The following is a 17,097-nucleotide window of genomic DNA, read 5'->3' on the forward strand; positions in this document are numbered from 1 at the left end:
AATCAGACTATATTTTTATATTCTTATAATCAGGGCAAGGCTATGCAGATAAAACATTTTATACTTATTATCTTAAATTATCTTTAAGGTTGTTACTTTGGCGGGGGGGGGGGGGGGGGGGCCCAATCTTACTCTTTAATTTACCTGGCAAGGTTTGACAGCTGTTGGTTCACCTAGAGTATATATTTACAGAGATTGCTGCAGAAAAGAAAAAGGAATAAAAGTGGCAGATTTAAACATAGAGTCCCCAAAATGAATACCAAACAGTTCAAGAATCCTTGATAACAATGAGTCATGTGGCTCATGTAACAAATACTTTGAAAGTTATTCTAACTTTTACAAATTTTATGTAAAAACCTATCTGGTAAATCCCTGGGAACCTGAGATTCAGTCTGTGAAATTCTTTGTTGTGCCACTGATCATTTATGGAGTCTAAATTTCAAGGGTAGTGTTTCTTCTCCTCCAATACCTGTAGATTTGAAGACAAAAGGGATCTCTCAACTTCATGTAAGCTTTTCAATGTATTCTTTTTAAATGACAATAACCAAGTTTTATAAGATGGGACTCTTCAGAGTTTGGATTATTTTCCTCTCCGAAAGTTTTGTTCATCCACTTGCTAATGTAGTGAAGTTCTTGCAGTTGATCCTTTTATGTAGAGTGCCCGTGGTCCCCAGGGTCAGCTTTTGTAAATGGAACCAGCGTCCGTACCATGCCTTTGGATATTGTCTTTTCATTTTCTCACGTTCGTAGTTTATTCTGCATATGGTGGGCAGAAACACCCTTCCAGACTTTTTCCTTTGGCATCACAGGACCATCGTGGTCTCTGATTTGCAATTCCACAGACGAAGGAAGCACGTATGTAGGACATGTGTCAAGTGCCTATCCTACGTGGTGCATTCACATTGCTGCTCCTTTAAGAGAACTCTTAGGCAATCCCGAATGTGAAAATACAGCATATTGTCAAATCTGTAAATTCAAAAGCCTTCAATGTTGTTTTTGTTTGCTTCCATGTTTCCAACATTTAGAAATCTGGTACTTAGCAGACGCCGGGTTGGGTACTACTGAAAGAGTCTGGTTTTAACAGAAACAATTCTATTCCCACAACCGCCCTGTCCCCTTGAAGTAGGTAAATCCTAAGCCCTCAGAAACGAAGCCTCAAAAGCCCTAACACCCGAACCCACAGAAACGGTTGCTCAGGTCCTGAATAACGTGTTTGCGCCGCCCGTCTGGCTCTCCTGCGAAACCCCGCGGGGTGCAACGGACGGTGAAGACGCTGAGACTTAGGCAGTCGGGGCGACCGGGAGGGGCGCGCTGGGTCCCCGCGGGGCAGGTGCGCGGCCGCGCGCGCGCGTGCGCGCCCGGTCCCGCCTGAGCCCCACGGCGGGCGTGACCCCGGGTGGCGGGCGCTCCACGCCGGGTTTTGGGCCGCTCTCCTCGCGCAGCCCCACGGCAGCCCCACAGATACACGCGATCGCGCCCGCGCCTCCCGGGCTCGGCTTCAAAGCGAGCGGCACGGGGCAGCGCGGGGTGATGCCCCGGCGAGGCGGTGGGGCGGTCGGGGCTGGGGCTTCGGGGAAGGCGGCGGCGGGGGGCGCGGGGGGCGCGGGCGGGCCTTGGCAGTTGGCAGGCGCCTTGTAAAGGAGCTGAGGAGGGGCCAGGCTGCGGCGAGGGGCGTGAGGGGGAGTGTTCCCGGAAAGCCGCGGCGATGGAGCCGCGCTGCGCCGGGCGCCGGAGGAGTTGAGAAAGAAAACAGGAAACGTGGTGGCCGCGCACCCGGCCGCGGCTGATTCATTCGCGTCGTGAGAAGGCTCGGCAGGCGGCAAGCGGAGCGGGCGCGGGGACGCGGCTCGGCCCCGCCGGCGACGAAATTAGGCCGTGGACCAGGCGCTCCGTCCGCGGGGTTCGCCCCGAGGCGCGCGCTGCCCTCTTCGCCCGCCTCCCGGGCTGGCCCTGGGGACCGCCACACCGTCGAAAAGTCGCACCGTGGGGTTTTTGTCTGTGTCTCCGTATAAAAGTTGGCTTGCCGCACTTTGTGCGCCCTCCCTGGACGCGGAACTGAGACGCCAAGCTGGAGAAACCGTGCTACCCCGAGGCCGGCCGCCCCGCTAGCTGAGCCCCCAGCGCCGTGCCGGGCTCGGCACTATGAAGGAGCAGCCCTCATGTGCGGGCACCGGGCATCCGAGCATGGCGGGGTATGGCAGGATGGCCCCCTTTGAACTCGTTGGCGGCACCGTGAAGCGCTTGAGAACTGAGTCCCCCTTTCCCTATCTGTTCGCAGAGGAGGCCTACCAGAAACTGGCCAGCGAGACCCTGGAGGAGCTGGACTGGTGTCTGGACCAGCTAGAGACCCTGCAGACCAGGCACTCCGTCAGTGAGATGGCCTCCAACAAGGTAAGCCCTGGCTCTGCCTGTCACCAGCGCCCCTAGACTGCTGATTCCCACGCTGCCAGCCCCGGTGGCCCTGAGAAACACATACAGATTGTGTCACACTGCATGTTGGCTCTTTTACTCCCTTGGAGGGAGATTCCTGATTCTGTGCCTTCCCTGTCTCTTATATTCACTCCAGATAAATTAGACATTTTGCAAAAATAACTTTGACATAGATTGATTACAGCACCCCCCGAGCCACAGTGAGTGGGGATTTTTTTTTTTTCTTTTTCTTTGAGATGGGGGAGTGGGCTTGTCAGTGACACTTTGCCCTTGCAGCAGAAACCCAGGCGGGGCGTGGGCATTGCATGCTTAAGGGTATTCTTGGGATTCCCAGTTGGAAATAAGAGTTGGTGGAGGTCAGTGCAATCTCTTGGATGTCACCACATACCGCACTCATGCTCAGTAGAGCTCACTGAACTTGGAACCTTGACTCTTATTTATCTAGATGTTAGGGTACATTGTAAGAACTGAGCCTTTTTATGTTCACTTAGCCTTATGTGTCCACAGGAAATATCAAGAAAGTTAGAAAGTTCATTATGATCATACCTTTGTTTTCGTGAATCTTGGAGAGAAGTCCAGTTTTCCGAGGTCATTTAGTATGTTTCAGTGGGTCATTTGTGCCATATATGCTGAAGTGCTGGCCTTGGTGGTCGGTGGAGTTTTGGGGGACTGAGAAGTAACCTTCAGCCTCAAATAGACTTAAAGCAAGGTATAGTGTTGTCTGTTGTCTATAGTGTTGTCTGTAGTGTTACTGTATTTTTTGGAATTTCTGTTCTTTTTGTCTTTAGTTATGTAAGGAAATAATTGGGATTATGTATGTTTTTAATGAATGTTGGGCTGAGAAGATTGGGAAAGAGGCACATTCATGTTGGATGCAGATCACTGGGGGATTCAACCAGTAAAAACTGGTAACTGTGTGGCAGTTCCTTAACAGTTGCCTCTTAAAGACATTTAAATATTGTGGCCACCTATTTACAAGGTCAGGAAGGTTATACCATTTTACAGTTTATCTGTGTGCACATATTTTTAAAATGTGTGATGCTTTTTCTTGGCTTATTATAGTTTTTATCCCACCCATTTCCCCCCACCCTCAACAATCAGTTTTCTAAAATACCATAGCATATCAGCCACTTGATTGTCTTATCTGTTGACAGTGCTTACATAGATTGCATTGTTTTTGAAGTGAGAAGTTAGCTTCAAATAGAATAAAAGGGACTCCTCACACACTGTCTACAGGCACTAACTTACCCATAAGTACACCAACCTAACCCAAATGCACACTTGGGATCAGATCTCGGTTTTTTGTTTGTTTCGTTTTTCTGGTTTTTGTCATTTCGGCCTCATTTTGAAATTTGGTATGGCTCCTTATCAAAATAATTCATCATTGGGCTCTCACTTCCTGCTGTGCCATCAGGTGCCATTGTTTTCATCTGGCTAGCAAAGTCTTAGTTCATTGATTAATTTCATAAAATAGTAATTTTTTAAAATAATTTGATTGATAATAGCAGTAGGCTGTGCTGAGTTTCTTCAATGTACTGCGTGCTGAATGGGACCATTCTGCAGTGGGATTGTGTTCTTAATTTTCTTGTCTGGTTAACACTGTGTAAAAAAGAAGAGCAGAATCAGAAGGCACCTAAAGGGATATGTTCACATTTCAAGATGATCTGACAGTAGTTGTTCAGAGAAAAGAACCTAAGCAGCTATAATTACTTTCTCCAGAAATCCATACTCTTAATGATAAGACCTATGTTTGAATTTAAAAATTAATATGAAATCTAATAATGTATCCTAAATGATGTTAACTGTCAAGCAATTGGTTTATACTTCAAGATTTTAAAAAAATAAAGCTTTAGGTCACAGTAATTGATCAAAATGATTTCTTTCTTTAATGGCACCAAATAAGACAGGATTTTTTAAAAATCTCCATTGTGAAGGCACCCAATTAAACTGAGTTAATTTACAGATTTAGTAGAGAAGGTGCATTTATTTGGTTGAAGAGAAATGTAGGTTAAGTGAGAAAAGACTTTTTAAAAAGATAGTGATTCTAGCTGTTTGTGTCTTGTGGTTGAAAGATTATCGACAGGACACTTATTTTTAACATTAAAAAAACCCAACTTGGCTGAAGCTGTTGCTTAAACTTCTAATTTCTAAGCTACCCATTTCCTTTTTTTTAACCCATTCATTTTTACAAGAATGCTAAACTCCTGTAACTTTTTATAGGTGAAATTTTAGGATTAGCATAGAAGGAAAAGAAAGCTCTTCTGCTTTCATAATGAGGTCGCATAAGCTGTAAACTGAGTGGGAGCAGCTGATCTGAAGGTCCTCATGAGTGATGCCCAACCTAAGTCTGAACTAGAATTATGACGACTTGCAACACATCTTTGAGGATGAATGAATACCTCTGAAACATTGCTTTCTGGTTATGTTTTATTGCTGTCCATTATTTTTACATGTACTTGTTTGAACCAGCCAATATTTTCAGGTTATTCTCTTTCTACCTTTGAAAAATCATAACATCTTTATGTGTTCTTCTCACTTGAGTTTTTTTTTTTAATTTAATAGTATAATGTAACATAATAAAAATACTACTAAGGTCATGATTTTTAAGTGATTATGGAGAAGAAATAATTATTAGGGATATAGATTTGGGTATTAGGAAGAGGGAAATTGATTCCTTCAACCCATTTAACCATTTGTGTTAATAGATTATTTGTGTTTTTGAAAATCTTAATTAAAGGAATCCAAATTATTAGCAGTTGTAAAATGATGCTTTAGAAGTAACTACCTATATTTCCTGACTGACATTATAGTGTGCATAATACTTATTGATGCTACTAAGGCAGGAAAATTATAGAATTCTTGGACAAAGCCAACATGGACTGTAATATATGTAGGATGCTTTTACCAAGTAGGGTAAGAGACTCCAGATGGCATTTAATTTGAGTGATTAAATCTACAGCACTTACCCTCATAAGCACATTAATCTCCCTGAGATTTGTACAGATTTCCTTTAGAACCTTATTGCTACAGTTGAAGGAAGTTTTGGTAAGGTTTCAAAGCTTTGCAAGTAGGCAGACCTGGAAGTTAAATCTTGGTTTTGTTCCTTGGTTGCTGAGTTACATTAGAAAAATGAAGTCAGGGCACCTGGATGGATCAATGGGTTAAAGCCTCTGCCTTCAGCTCTGGTCATGGTCCCAGGGTCCTGGGATCGAGCCCCACATCGGGCTCTTTGCTCGGCGGGGAGCCTGCTTCCCCCTCTCTCTCTGCCTGCTTCTCTGCCTACTTGTGATCTCTGTCAATTAAATACATAAAATCTTGAAAAAGAAAAAGAAAAATGAATTCAGCTTTTTAAGCTTTAGTTTCCTTAGCATAAGATGAGCACAATAATACCCATTTTGAAAGATCAATGTAAGAGTTTGAAAGAATATATATAAAGAGGTATCTAATAAAAAATTGTGATAGTAAGCATTATACCTGGTGTTACTGGTATAATGGAGATTTAGGTCAAACTTCATTGATAGTCTTCTTGGATAACATACTTTTTTTTTTTTAACCATTCAGTTGTAATTTTTGCTTGACTTTTTATGTTTCATCGGTTGTTACAATGCAGTCCTTAGATAACGGTCTTTAGTATACATCTCTATATTATGAAAAAAAAAGCTTATTATTTACACAATTTTTGGTATAGTACAGATAGAAACATTTTGAACTTCCAATTAGTTTAAACTTTTCTTAAATTCCAGTGACAGAATTCTAGACAGAGGTGCTAAATACTTTCTGTGTTTTATTCTAAAAGTGAAAACACAGCACTTATTAATTCTTGGAATATGCTCAACATAGTATGGGATTGTTTAGGACATCTTCATTCTTTTGTACAGAATTTACAAAGCTAAAATACCTTTTTAAACTGTTTTTAATGTAAAGTAGTTTCACAGTGTTTTTGGTTACCTTCTCTCAAAGAAAGTAAGTTGAGGATGTGAGGTGGGCAGGCCAGGAGTTGAAGCCTCGGGACTTTAAAAAATTATGCCTTGGAGAGGTGCCTGCATAGCTCAGTCAGTTGGCTCAGGATTTTGGCTCAGGTCATGATGTCATGATTGTGAGATCAAGCTGCACTGGGCTCCACAATCAGCAGAGAGTCTGCTTAAGGTTCTCTCTCTCCCTCTGCCCCTCCCTGCCTCTAAAATAAGTAAATAAATCTTTAAAAAGAAAAAAAAAAAAAAAAAAAAAAAAAGATTCTGCTGTGGAGCCCTGTCACTTTATCCTCTTGTGACCTAATAACACATATTTCACCAGGCCTTCAGAGTGAGTGCAGTGATTTTTAAAGAGAAAACAAAATCATTTTGATTTTTTCCTAAAATATACCACTATAAAAATATGTTTTGTTTCTCTCTAATCTGGGGGCACTTTCGAGGCTTTCATTGCTGGAAACTGCCATGCTTCAAGTGGCAACTCTCTTGAAGTTAGGATTCAAGCATCGTTCCAAGAGACTTCAGGCTTTTCTTTAGTTAATGCTAGCTACACATCAGCCAACCTAACAGATGTGGTTGTGACTTTTTTATGGAATTTATTTTGTCTGTTGACTTATTAACCAACATCTCTATCATGTTTTTGTTACCTATAAATTAATTGCTCTTCTGGGTGCTTGTTCTTCGTTCTTCCCCCTCTGCTCCCCCTGGTGCTCTTGAATAGTCAGTGCATCCATAAAGTAATACTAGAGCTTTCTGTGACTGCTCATACTGTTTCTTCTGGACAAGACAGGTGCTGGAATGAATAGACAATGTTCATAGGAGTGATTAAATCATAAAATATTTCAGCATTACAAGGCTGTAACTCTCAGAATGGAAATAACTGCTTAACAAAGAAAGCTAAGAAAGAAGCTGTAGTTGGAAAAGCCTTTTAATTTTATGGAAAACAAATTGCAAATAACCCTTATTTTCTGCATTAAAATATTAAAACTTACTGATATAGTCATGAAAGAATTTTTAAGAGTTAACATGACGAAAACAAAATATCTTCTCTAACCATAGAAACTCAACTTACTGATGTTTTGAGTTTGCGGTTTGCTTTTTCATCCACTTAATAAAAGCAGATTTGGCAAGGATTTAGGTGGTTTACATATAGTGCCTTAAAGTTAACATGGAGAGTTGAGAATGCTTGTTTTTATGATCACCATTAGAAAAAAAAATACTTCTTTTTTGCTTTTATTTTAAATAATAACAGAAAGTAGGAAATACTTCTTGAAAATTTTCAGTTTTCATTGAAGAGTAAAGCCTTGACTTTAACTTAATAAAACACTAAGCATTAAAACAAATCTTAATTTGTCTCTTGTCATCAGCACAGTTGTCATGTCAGTATTTAGTGGCAGTAAGCTTCAATATGCCTAACATTTAATTATCCAAAACTTCTAATTTTTGTGATTCAATGAATTAGTCATTACTAGAGAAATCACTTTCAGTTATTACATTTTTATTTCATTATAGGGTAGTGTGACTTTGGCCTGAGAGCATAATGAACTATGTCCTCTTTTTAAAATTTCAAAACAAGAAGCTTGGGAAGCTTGGCCAAGATAAAATAGTATTTTTCTAAATGCTATGGACAGATTAAACGAACTTTTGTCCCAAATAACAAGGGTAATAGATAATGCTATTGTTCAATTTAAAAAGATTTCCATGATAGTCTAGATTATAGCTATTACTTTAGATACACATATATGGCCTAGGTGAAATGTTGATAATGTCACGATTTTCAGATTATTCCTCAAGTATGTAGAAGCTGATTTTCTCATTTTTAGAAATAGCCCAACCCTTTTAAACTGCAAATAACTAGGGTTTATTTTATGATGGTCTAGTTCTGCTGGGGCTTTTGCGTTGTACCTTGTGCTTGTGATGGTTTAATTGGCCCAACTAGTCTGAGATCTTTCTAGGTGATACAGAGATGGGTAGCCCTTTATTTCAATATTCACACTGGTCCTAAAAGATATTTTAAGAATGTGTTTCCTCTTATTCACTCTGACTGGGAATGGGGAGGGGATATTTGCTTAAGCAACAAACAATTCTGCTGTGTTCATTAGGAAATCAGTTACATTGGATTCCCAACTGTAGTAGTAATGGGTATATGACTCTTTAAAAGAAAACTTGCTCTTTAATGAAGTATTTTTAATTATTATTATTGTTTACTATCCTGACCTTTTGGTTATTGTTTGGCCATACTTGGTATATGAGGAGGATGTGTGGTACTTACTCCTTTCCTTGGCTTGAATGTGTATACCAGCAAAGCTTCTGGCATCTTTGTAGAATGGAAAGAGTAGAGTGAGTGAGTGAGTGAGTTCGTTCTTTCTTTCTTTCTTTCTTTCTTTCTTTCTTTCTTTTTTTTTAAAGGAAAGTTGGTTTCAAATTTCAGCTCTGCTGCTTCCCACCTAGTATTTGGGACAACAGGCATCACCTCTCTAAATTCTCAATTTCCTCATTGAAAGGTTGTTGAGAACATTAGATATAATGTATGCAAAGCTCAGTCTGGTGCGTAGCACATACTTAGTGCTCAATAAATTACATGTAATTTATTCTATGCCTAAGATATGCTTAATAAGAGAGATAAAGAAAACCTCTGTGTAATATACTCCTGGCAGTGTAAGAACATAATATTTCTTAGAAGAAAAACATGACCTTAAGTGTTGCTCAAACTTTTTGTTTCTGTGTGTATTGTATATGGTACATGTTGAGAGTTTTTATTTAGAGTATTTTTTAAATGCAAATACCTATCTGAGTGCTTCATCTTCTGTAAGGGTATTTAAGAAATCATAGATTTGATGTCCTACTTATATTTTTTTCTAATATACATTTTAAAAATACACATTAAAATTAATATGTGACAAGGTGAAAAAATGTTCATCCATATAACACCTTGAAGCGTTTGGCTTACCACTGGTAGATACTGAGTATACTTATGGATATACTAAAGCAGTAGCAAGAATAACTTCAGGAGTCATTTTTAGTCAGAAAAATGTGTTTATTTTAAACAACCTGTGGTTTTCTTTCTCACTCCTAATGGGACCTCCACACTGGAGGAGAAAATACCAAATTTCCCCAGCAAAAATCTCCCATTCATTAGACATTCATTCCTAAGGCAGAATGGTGTATGGATTTGCAGCACCCTTCTGTAACAAGACTGCCTGAGTTGGAGTCTCTTCCTGCCCCTTGCTAGATGTAAATTGGAGAGCTTACCATCTGAGCCTCAGTTTCTTCATCTGTTAAATAGTTAAATATGTTAAATCATTAAATCATTAAATATGATGATCTCATTAATTAAAAGATAGTAATTGTCTAGACAGAGTCAGGAACATAGATGTTCAGTAATATTAAGTCCTTTATTTCCATCCATAAAGGAATAGCATTTTTCTTTTCTTATTTTCTGAAGTGAGGGCTAGAGAAGGTGTTTGCCCATCCTGATAGCCATACTTCTGAAGATCTTTTAAGAGGGAACTGTGGCCTAGTGATGTTGAAGTAAACCAAAGAATACTGTTGGAATGTTTCATTGGCTCTTCTCCCACTCAGGGACTTTTCAAGGAGTATAACTGTTTTCTTAGTGTAACTTTACACTAAAGTTCATCAAACTGACCTAAAGTTTTATCAGGATATCTAAAACTCCCTAAGCTGTTTCTAGGAAAAACATAGAACAGTAGACAATAGTCTAACCTGTTTTTATCATAAATAAATATAAATAAATAAATAAATAGTAATAAATATATAGAGAGAGAGATATAGATATAGATATATCTATATATATATCCCGGGCAACTGGGTGGCTCAGTAGGTCAAGCAAGCATCTGCCTTCAGCTCAGGGTTCTGGGATTGAGCCCTGCCTCTGCTCTGCAGGGAGCCTGCTTCTCCTTCTATCCCCGCTTGTGCTCTCTAGCTCTCTTTCTGTGTCTCTCCAATAAATAAATAAAATCTTTAAAAAAAATTAAATTAAAAATAAATGACTACATCGTGATTATTCCTTTGAATGAGACTGAAAATAACCTAGGCACACGATCTTTCATTAATTTTTTTTCTGTCCGTCATATGTATTATTTGTTAGAAATGTGAAGCCTATTTGAGAATTTGTAAGCTTAGCATTAATATTTAATGTTAAGAAAATCCTGTTAAGGACACAACCTCCCATTGCACCTCTCAACATCTTAGCCATCTAGTATATGCATAAATATTTCCTTGCTCTATCAACTTTGAATGCCTAAAGAAACAATACCCCAGTAGCAATGAACACAAGCCAGCACCTTCATCTTCATTTCTAATGCCATTCTCCAAAGGAACCAGGATTCCTTGGAAAATATTTGATATTCGGAGTGGGGCAGGAGATGGGGAAGGAGCAGTTTGTAGTGCCAGAAAGTAAGGAAGTACTCAAACCAAACCCCACTGTTGAAGGGAACATATCAGTGGGACACAAGAGCAAACTGAAGGAGCTTACATTTACTGAAGCTGAAACTGTTTGATCCAGAAAGTAAACAAGGGGTGCCTGGGTTGGTTAAACTGGGGCTCAGTTGGTTAGGCAACTGCCTTCGGCTTAGGTCATGATCCTGGACTCCCAGGATCCAGTCCCGCATCGCCGGGAGCCTGCTTCTCCCTCTGACCTTCTCCCCTCTCATGGTCTCTCTCACTTTCTCTCTCTCAAATAAATAAATAAAATCTTAAAAAAAAAAAAAAGTAAATGAGCATTGGATTATAACCCAAAATTAAAAAATAAATACTCTTATGTTAATACCGATATAATTTATTGAATGAATAAATAAATAAATGGGGGAGATTAGACAAATCTCTTGTGTACTGAATTTCACATAATTTATGTATATACTCTGTTCTCAAGGAAGGAGAGCAAAACTTTCTCCTCCTGTAGTGTGGGCTGTACATATTGACTTCCTTCCAGAAAGTCAATATGGAAAGAGGGGGAAAAAATTACTCTATAGTAGAGAAACCTAACACACACACACTACCTCAGCCAGGACACTGAAGTCAACATCCACAGTGGTATGCCAGATTGTAATAGTATATACCCTTGATATGCTCTGATGAAAATGGTTCTTTACATCTGTGGTTTTCTTACCAAAAACATACAACCCTACTCTAACCATAAGAAAAACATCAGATAATTCCTAGGTAAGGAACATTTTACAAAATATCTGACTAGGTCTCTTCAGAACCATCAAAGTTAACAAAACATAAGAAAATTGGAGAAACTGTTAGAGCAAGGAGGAACCTAAGTTACTAAATGTAACGCAAGATCACGGATAGCCTCCTGGACCAAGAAAAGAATATTAGGTGAAAACTAAGGAAATCTGAATAAAGTGTGGATTGCAGTTAATAATAATGCATCAGGGTTGATTCTGCAATTGTAAAGAATGTATCATATTAATGTAGTGTTATTAAGAGGGGAAACTGGTTATGGGGCATATGGGAACCCTCTGTACTTGTCTTTACAATTTTTCTGTAAAGCTAAGACATTTCTAAAATAAAAAAGTATATATATTAAACAAATCTTAACCATCCTTTAAGGCCTATTTGAAATGCTGTCTCCTCCATGAAGTTTTTTCTGTCCTCTCCTCTCCCATGTTTCCCACGCCCTCCTCCCCTGATTAGGTGTCATGTCTTTCTCCTTTGACCTTCCACAGGCCTTTATTTGTAGATCTCTTAACTCTAAATACTGTATTTTGTTTCTTTGTTTTACTGGTATTTTGTTGTAGACTAGATTGTTAGTCTTACTCATTTTTCCAGCACCCATAGCACTGGACACAGAGCCTTGTTAAGTAGGCACTCAGTAATTACTGGGTGAATTGTATGAGTGGTATTATGGTCCTTGCAATGCAGCATTAAGTGTTTTTGCCTTCAGTATTATAGGAACCATTACTGATAAATCTCAGGGACTAAGAGTAATTTTACTCTTTTAAGCTCTAAAAGCCCTCAAAGTTCTTCTTTTATGGGTAGTAGCTTCAGTTTTACTGTTTGTCACACCCTTTGCAAAGAAGTTACTGAACATTTGGTCAAAGAACTGAAGAAATTTTCCAGGCTCATGTTGTTTGAGTCCAAATGCAAATTAATAAAATGAAAATATAATCTGTCCCTGCCTGCCACGCAGTTGTTGGTAGTTTTGGTGGTATTTAGCATGGTCAGTATTTGAAAGCATTGGTACTGTCATCCTGAAGCTTTGTTTTAGAACTAAAAAAGTTTAAAGTGATCAGTTGTCGAACTTACCTAGTTTGAGTTGAAAGATGAGGCCCAAAACTTGTCCAGGTCCACCTGGGCAGCTAGAAATCTCCTGACTTACGTGGTTCACTTTCTGGAGGGTCTCAGCATCGTTTGGGTTCATGTATGGAGACTTTCTTTTAAATCATATTCGTAATTGCAGGAGGGTGATTATACTTTTTTAAAAATTTGAATGTATTAACAGACTATAGGCCATATTTCTGATAAGCATATGAGTTTAATAACTTTAAATTTAAAAAAAAGTGAGTTTTTTACCCAGCCATTAAGAGTATGTAGGTTTGTAGCTCAAACCTAGTGTGTATCAATATATTATTTTGTATTTGGTCACATGAATTAATACCTGATGCATGATGTTGGTTAATGTAAATGCCATTTCTCATCTTGGATTGATTGACTCGGAGTCTGTGCTTTAGGGATGATGCCTTGTAAGAAAGGTGGTGTTTTGTTTTGTTTTGTTTTGTTTTCCTTGCTAAGAATCCTGATCATTTCCACTTAAGAGTCTCAGCAAAGAGTTCTGCTTATCCAATTATGTCTCAACAATTTTAGCATTTTTGAGTTTATGACTCAGACTAGCCTCATCTCATTTAAATTAAGAGTTTATAGTGCACAAAGGCCATAAACTGTTCTCTCTCCTCCGTACCTATTTTAGCAACAACATTCTTCTATAAGTTGGTTCCAACTAAAAAATGACATTTCTGAGTAATTTCTCTGCTAGCCTGGGAAGAAAGGATGTGTTTGTTGGCTTTTGCCTGTTAGGGAGTATTCTGTGCAGTTTTACCCAGGGCGTGCTTGGGTTTCTGTCAGCATCTCTGGTCTGCTGTGCTGTAATCCTGTAGAGGCAGACTCTGGCTTTTATTACTGGCAAGCAGTGTGCTGTGCAGACATAGGCACCATAATAGGAAACACCTCGGCCTGTCATAAACAGGCCTAGAGAGTGGAAGGCACAGGCCTGACAGGGACGTGTCCATAGCAACCGGGCAAAGACGAGTGAGGCTGCCACCGTGGAGTAAATGTGGGCTGATAGTTAGTTGCCTTCCTCATTTCAGAAAAGATCCAGCTGATTTTAAGGCTGCTTGCCACTGTTGGTATAGCATGTTTCTGTTACTTGGTTTTTGTGTTAGACCTAAATATGAATAAAGGCATCTTAAAAAATACTTTCTGAAATACTTTGAGAGAATATATCAAAGTGTTTTCCTTTTGTTTTTCTCCTTTAATTTCGTCTGACATCCGGTGCAAACACACTAGAGAGAAAGAACAGACATTTCATTGCAATGGGAAATTATTAAAAAACATACACAAGAGTGAAATAATCAGGTGTCTATCTAAAGAATCATGAATTATACTAATATTCAGAATTACAAAGAAAAGAGCATTTCTCAGTAAGTTGGCTTTCCATTGTTTATATTTCTTACATAGAGTTCAGGTTTTAGAAAAGGTGTACATTCTTTGACCAAAAAAGTTTCTATTTTATGTTTGCTGGGTTTTTTTTTTCAAGCTTCAGAAAAGTAATGAACTACAACTTTAACAATGATGGGCTTTGTCAACAAGAACTTAGGAAGATAAATTTCAAAATTGGCAGGGCTTTACCAGTTTTTAATTAAGAGATAAAATGCTGTCATGGGTGCTTTAAATATTTATGGGTGTCATTTCTCTATTTGTAAGGCAACCTTATTTCACAAAAGAGGTCAAAGACTTCAAAGAATGAAAAACCTATAATTCTGTTAAAAGACTATGCAGAAATTAGGTTTAGGAGACCTGAAGTTCGAACTTTTTTTTTATTTTATTTTTTTGTTTTTGAGAGATTTGCTCAAAGGTTTTCCTAAATTAGGTATCCAGTGGATATTTTGCTGATTTGTTCCTACCCCTTTTAAAATAAGCACTGGTCCTCCTGTGTTCTTTTTTTTATTTTGAATATTTCAAGTCTGTTTCAACAATATGCTCTGATAAGAATAAAACTAACATTATCTTTGGCATAAACTTTGATTTTGTTCTTTGTTTTCTTAATCATATATTCTCAGCATAGTCTTTGAGATCTCTATAAGGGTAAGTGATAATTAGGTTTCAAGAAATCCTTGGAATGTTTTACTAGAAATATCCTAATTTCTTTACTATACATCAGGAAAAGATTAGTTTTTCTCCTGGAAGATACTGTTGAGGCCTAAATCTTAATTTTTCCTCTACAGTGTTAATGAGCAGTAGAATGATGAAAGGGTACATAGTAGAAGAAACAAAACAGAGAACTTACATCATTACAGACTGAGAGCTGTTTGTTCTCTCAAAAGTAAAACTCAGTGGAAAGATTAATAACTTTTTGCCCCTTGGCTTTATTGTCGATGTAACATTTTAATATCCCTTTGTTATGTATGAGCAGTCTTTGGCTACAAGTGGTCAGGAAACTCTGGTATATAACTTAATTTCTGATAAAAGGTCTGATTCTGGTGTTCTCTCCACTTAATACCTTAAATCTCTAACTTAGTCCCAGAAACAGTAGACTGCATGCTAAAGCAGTACATCTCTTTTTTTTTTTTTTTTTTAAAGATTTTATTTATTTATTTATTTATTTGACAGAGATCATAAGCAGGCAGAGAGGCAGGCGGTGGGGTGGGGGGAGCAGACTCCCCGCTGAGCAGAGAGCCCGATGCGGGGCTGAGATCATGACCTGAGCCAAAGGCAGAGGCTTAACCCACTGAGCCACCCAGGTGCCCCAATAATACATCTCATATTTAAAGATGAAAAACTGGGGCGCCTGGGTGGCTCAGTGGGTTAAAGCCTCTGCCTTCGGCTCAGGTCATGATCTCAGGGTCCTGGGATCGAGCCCTGCATCGGGCTCTCTGCTCAGTGGGGAGCCTGTTTCCCTCTCTCTCTCTCTGCCTGCCTCTCTGCCTACTTGTGATCTCTCTATGTAAAAATAAATAAATAAATAAATAAATATAAATTTTTTAAAAAAGGATGAAAAACTGAGGCTCAGTTAGATTTGTACAAGATCAGTGTGCCTCTTAGTAGATATAAAGACAATTGTTCTTCCGAATATGACATCTGGAGGGGAAGATGGGGAAATAGAAAAACAAGTGTTTTTTCTGAGGCTACATTTTCAAAATATGTCCTGATATAATTTTTTAATAAGTACTAAATTCCAAAATAGTAAGAACAGTTTCAGCAAAATAGGATTCCTAGAGGGACTCTAGGAATAAGTGAAGCTTATTCTGCTTGCCTTGTTCTCTGTCATGTCAGGATGGGTAGACAGGACCTAGTTTCTTTCTCCCAGGAAGAGTGTTTTGGTGAGACAGATAGCATTTTAGGTTGAGAGTGAAGCCAGCAGGCAGGTAGTTAACAGAGCACAGATATCAAAGGAAGGGTAACAGGGTTAGTGGGATGAGAAGACCAATTGGCAAAAGCAGATCTGAGATCCTGAGCTGGCAAAGGATTTGGGGGGGATGTGGTACAACTGGACGGGATGAAGCTGGACTGATGGCGGGGAATGTGGCAGCAGAAGGTATGGGATAAACTCAGGGAAGGGGTAAGCAGGTGTCAGGATTTTTAAAATGATCTGTTACTGTGAGGTTGCCTTGGAGGTCTGTTTTCTTAGTGGGGGCAAAATGGAGAAAAGGCAGAAAGCACTCATGGATAGAGTGAGGAATGAAGATTGAAGGAAAGAAAGCTAGAAAGACATGACTTTTCGGATAGTGAGAAGAGGAAGGAGAGATATGGAAGAAGGAGCAATCTCAGACTGGGCTCCCCCACATAAGGGCTTTCCTTGGCTAGTGGCAGACTAATGAGTTCATGTTCCTGACTGCTTTCCACCACAGGGTGAAATCTGGTTGGAATGAGCCTTTGGGACAGACTTGAAGAAAAAAATCCCCATGTGCTGGGGTGAGGGTGTGAATGGAGGGAGGTGTGAATGGAGGTGTTAAGGGAGGACAGTCAGCTCTGGGGAGAGGGATTGGGGCAAATGTCTGGAGAGGGCAGGCTTACAGATGAAGTGTACTCCATGAGGCTAGAGTCTTTTTTAGCACCAGTAGCTGGCATCCTTTCCTTCACCTGTTGCCTCCTTGAGTCATAGCCCAGTAGCAGCATGGGTGGATTGTCACATCCAATGTTGGGCCATCCCCTAAGGAACCAGCTGCCTGGAAATGAGGACGTGGGACAACAAAGTACAAGCTGGAACCGGGTGAAGAAAGACTGTCAAAATAAGTATAGATTAGTTCAGTGTTGTATACTGTAGGTTACTAGATGCCAAAAGAGTAAAGTGGAACAGAATTGCAGGTGACAGTGTGAACCTTTATTTTAAAATTCAGCTGTAAATCTCTTAAATTCCAGTGAGCTTAGCAATTCCTCTTCTGTATTATCTCACACTAGAGTTGGAACCTTGGATAATTGGTCTCTGAACCTATTTTCTCTGTAAATCGGGACTAAA

At 39.3% G+C, this 17,097-nt stretch overlaps 1 protein-coding gene across 9 annotated transcripts in view; it reads left to right on the top strand.

The window, feature by feature from the left end:
• Nucleotides 1-17,097, top strand: part of PDE4D (phosphodiesterase 4D) — a 1,277,424-nt gene that overhangs the window by 1,221,681 nt on the left and 38,646 nt on the right. For 8 of the 9 annotated variants that reach the window (XM_032850069.1, XM_032850078.1, XM_032850089.1 and 5 more), the window contains one exon: nt 2,279-2,391. In XM_032850069.1, the coding sequence (XP_032705960.1) occupies nt 2,279-2,391 (113 nt within the window). Of the gene's footprint in view, nt 1-1,602; nt 2,193-2,278; nt 2,392-17,097 lie in introns of those variants that run through there. The other variant, XM_032850130.1, reaches the window with a different exon arrangement.

The sequence above is a fragment of the Lontra canadensis genome, unplaced genomic scaffold, assembly GCF_010015895.1.
Source record: "Lontra canadensis isolate GAN:19392208 unplaced genomic scaffold, GSC_riverotter_1.0 scaffold4, whole genome shotgun sequence".
In the NCBI taxonomy this organism is placed as follows: Eukaryota; Metazoa; Chordata; class Mammalia; order Carnivora; family Mustelidae; genus Lontra; species Lontra canadensis.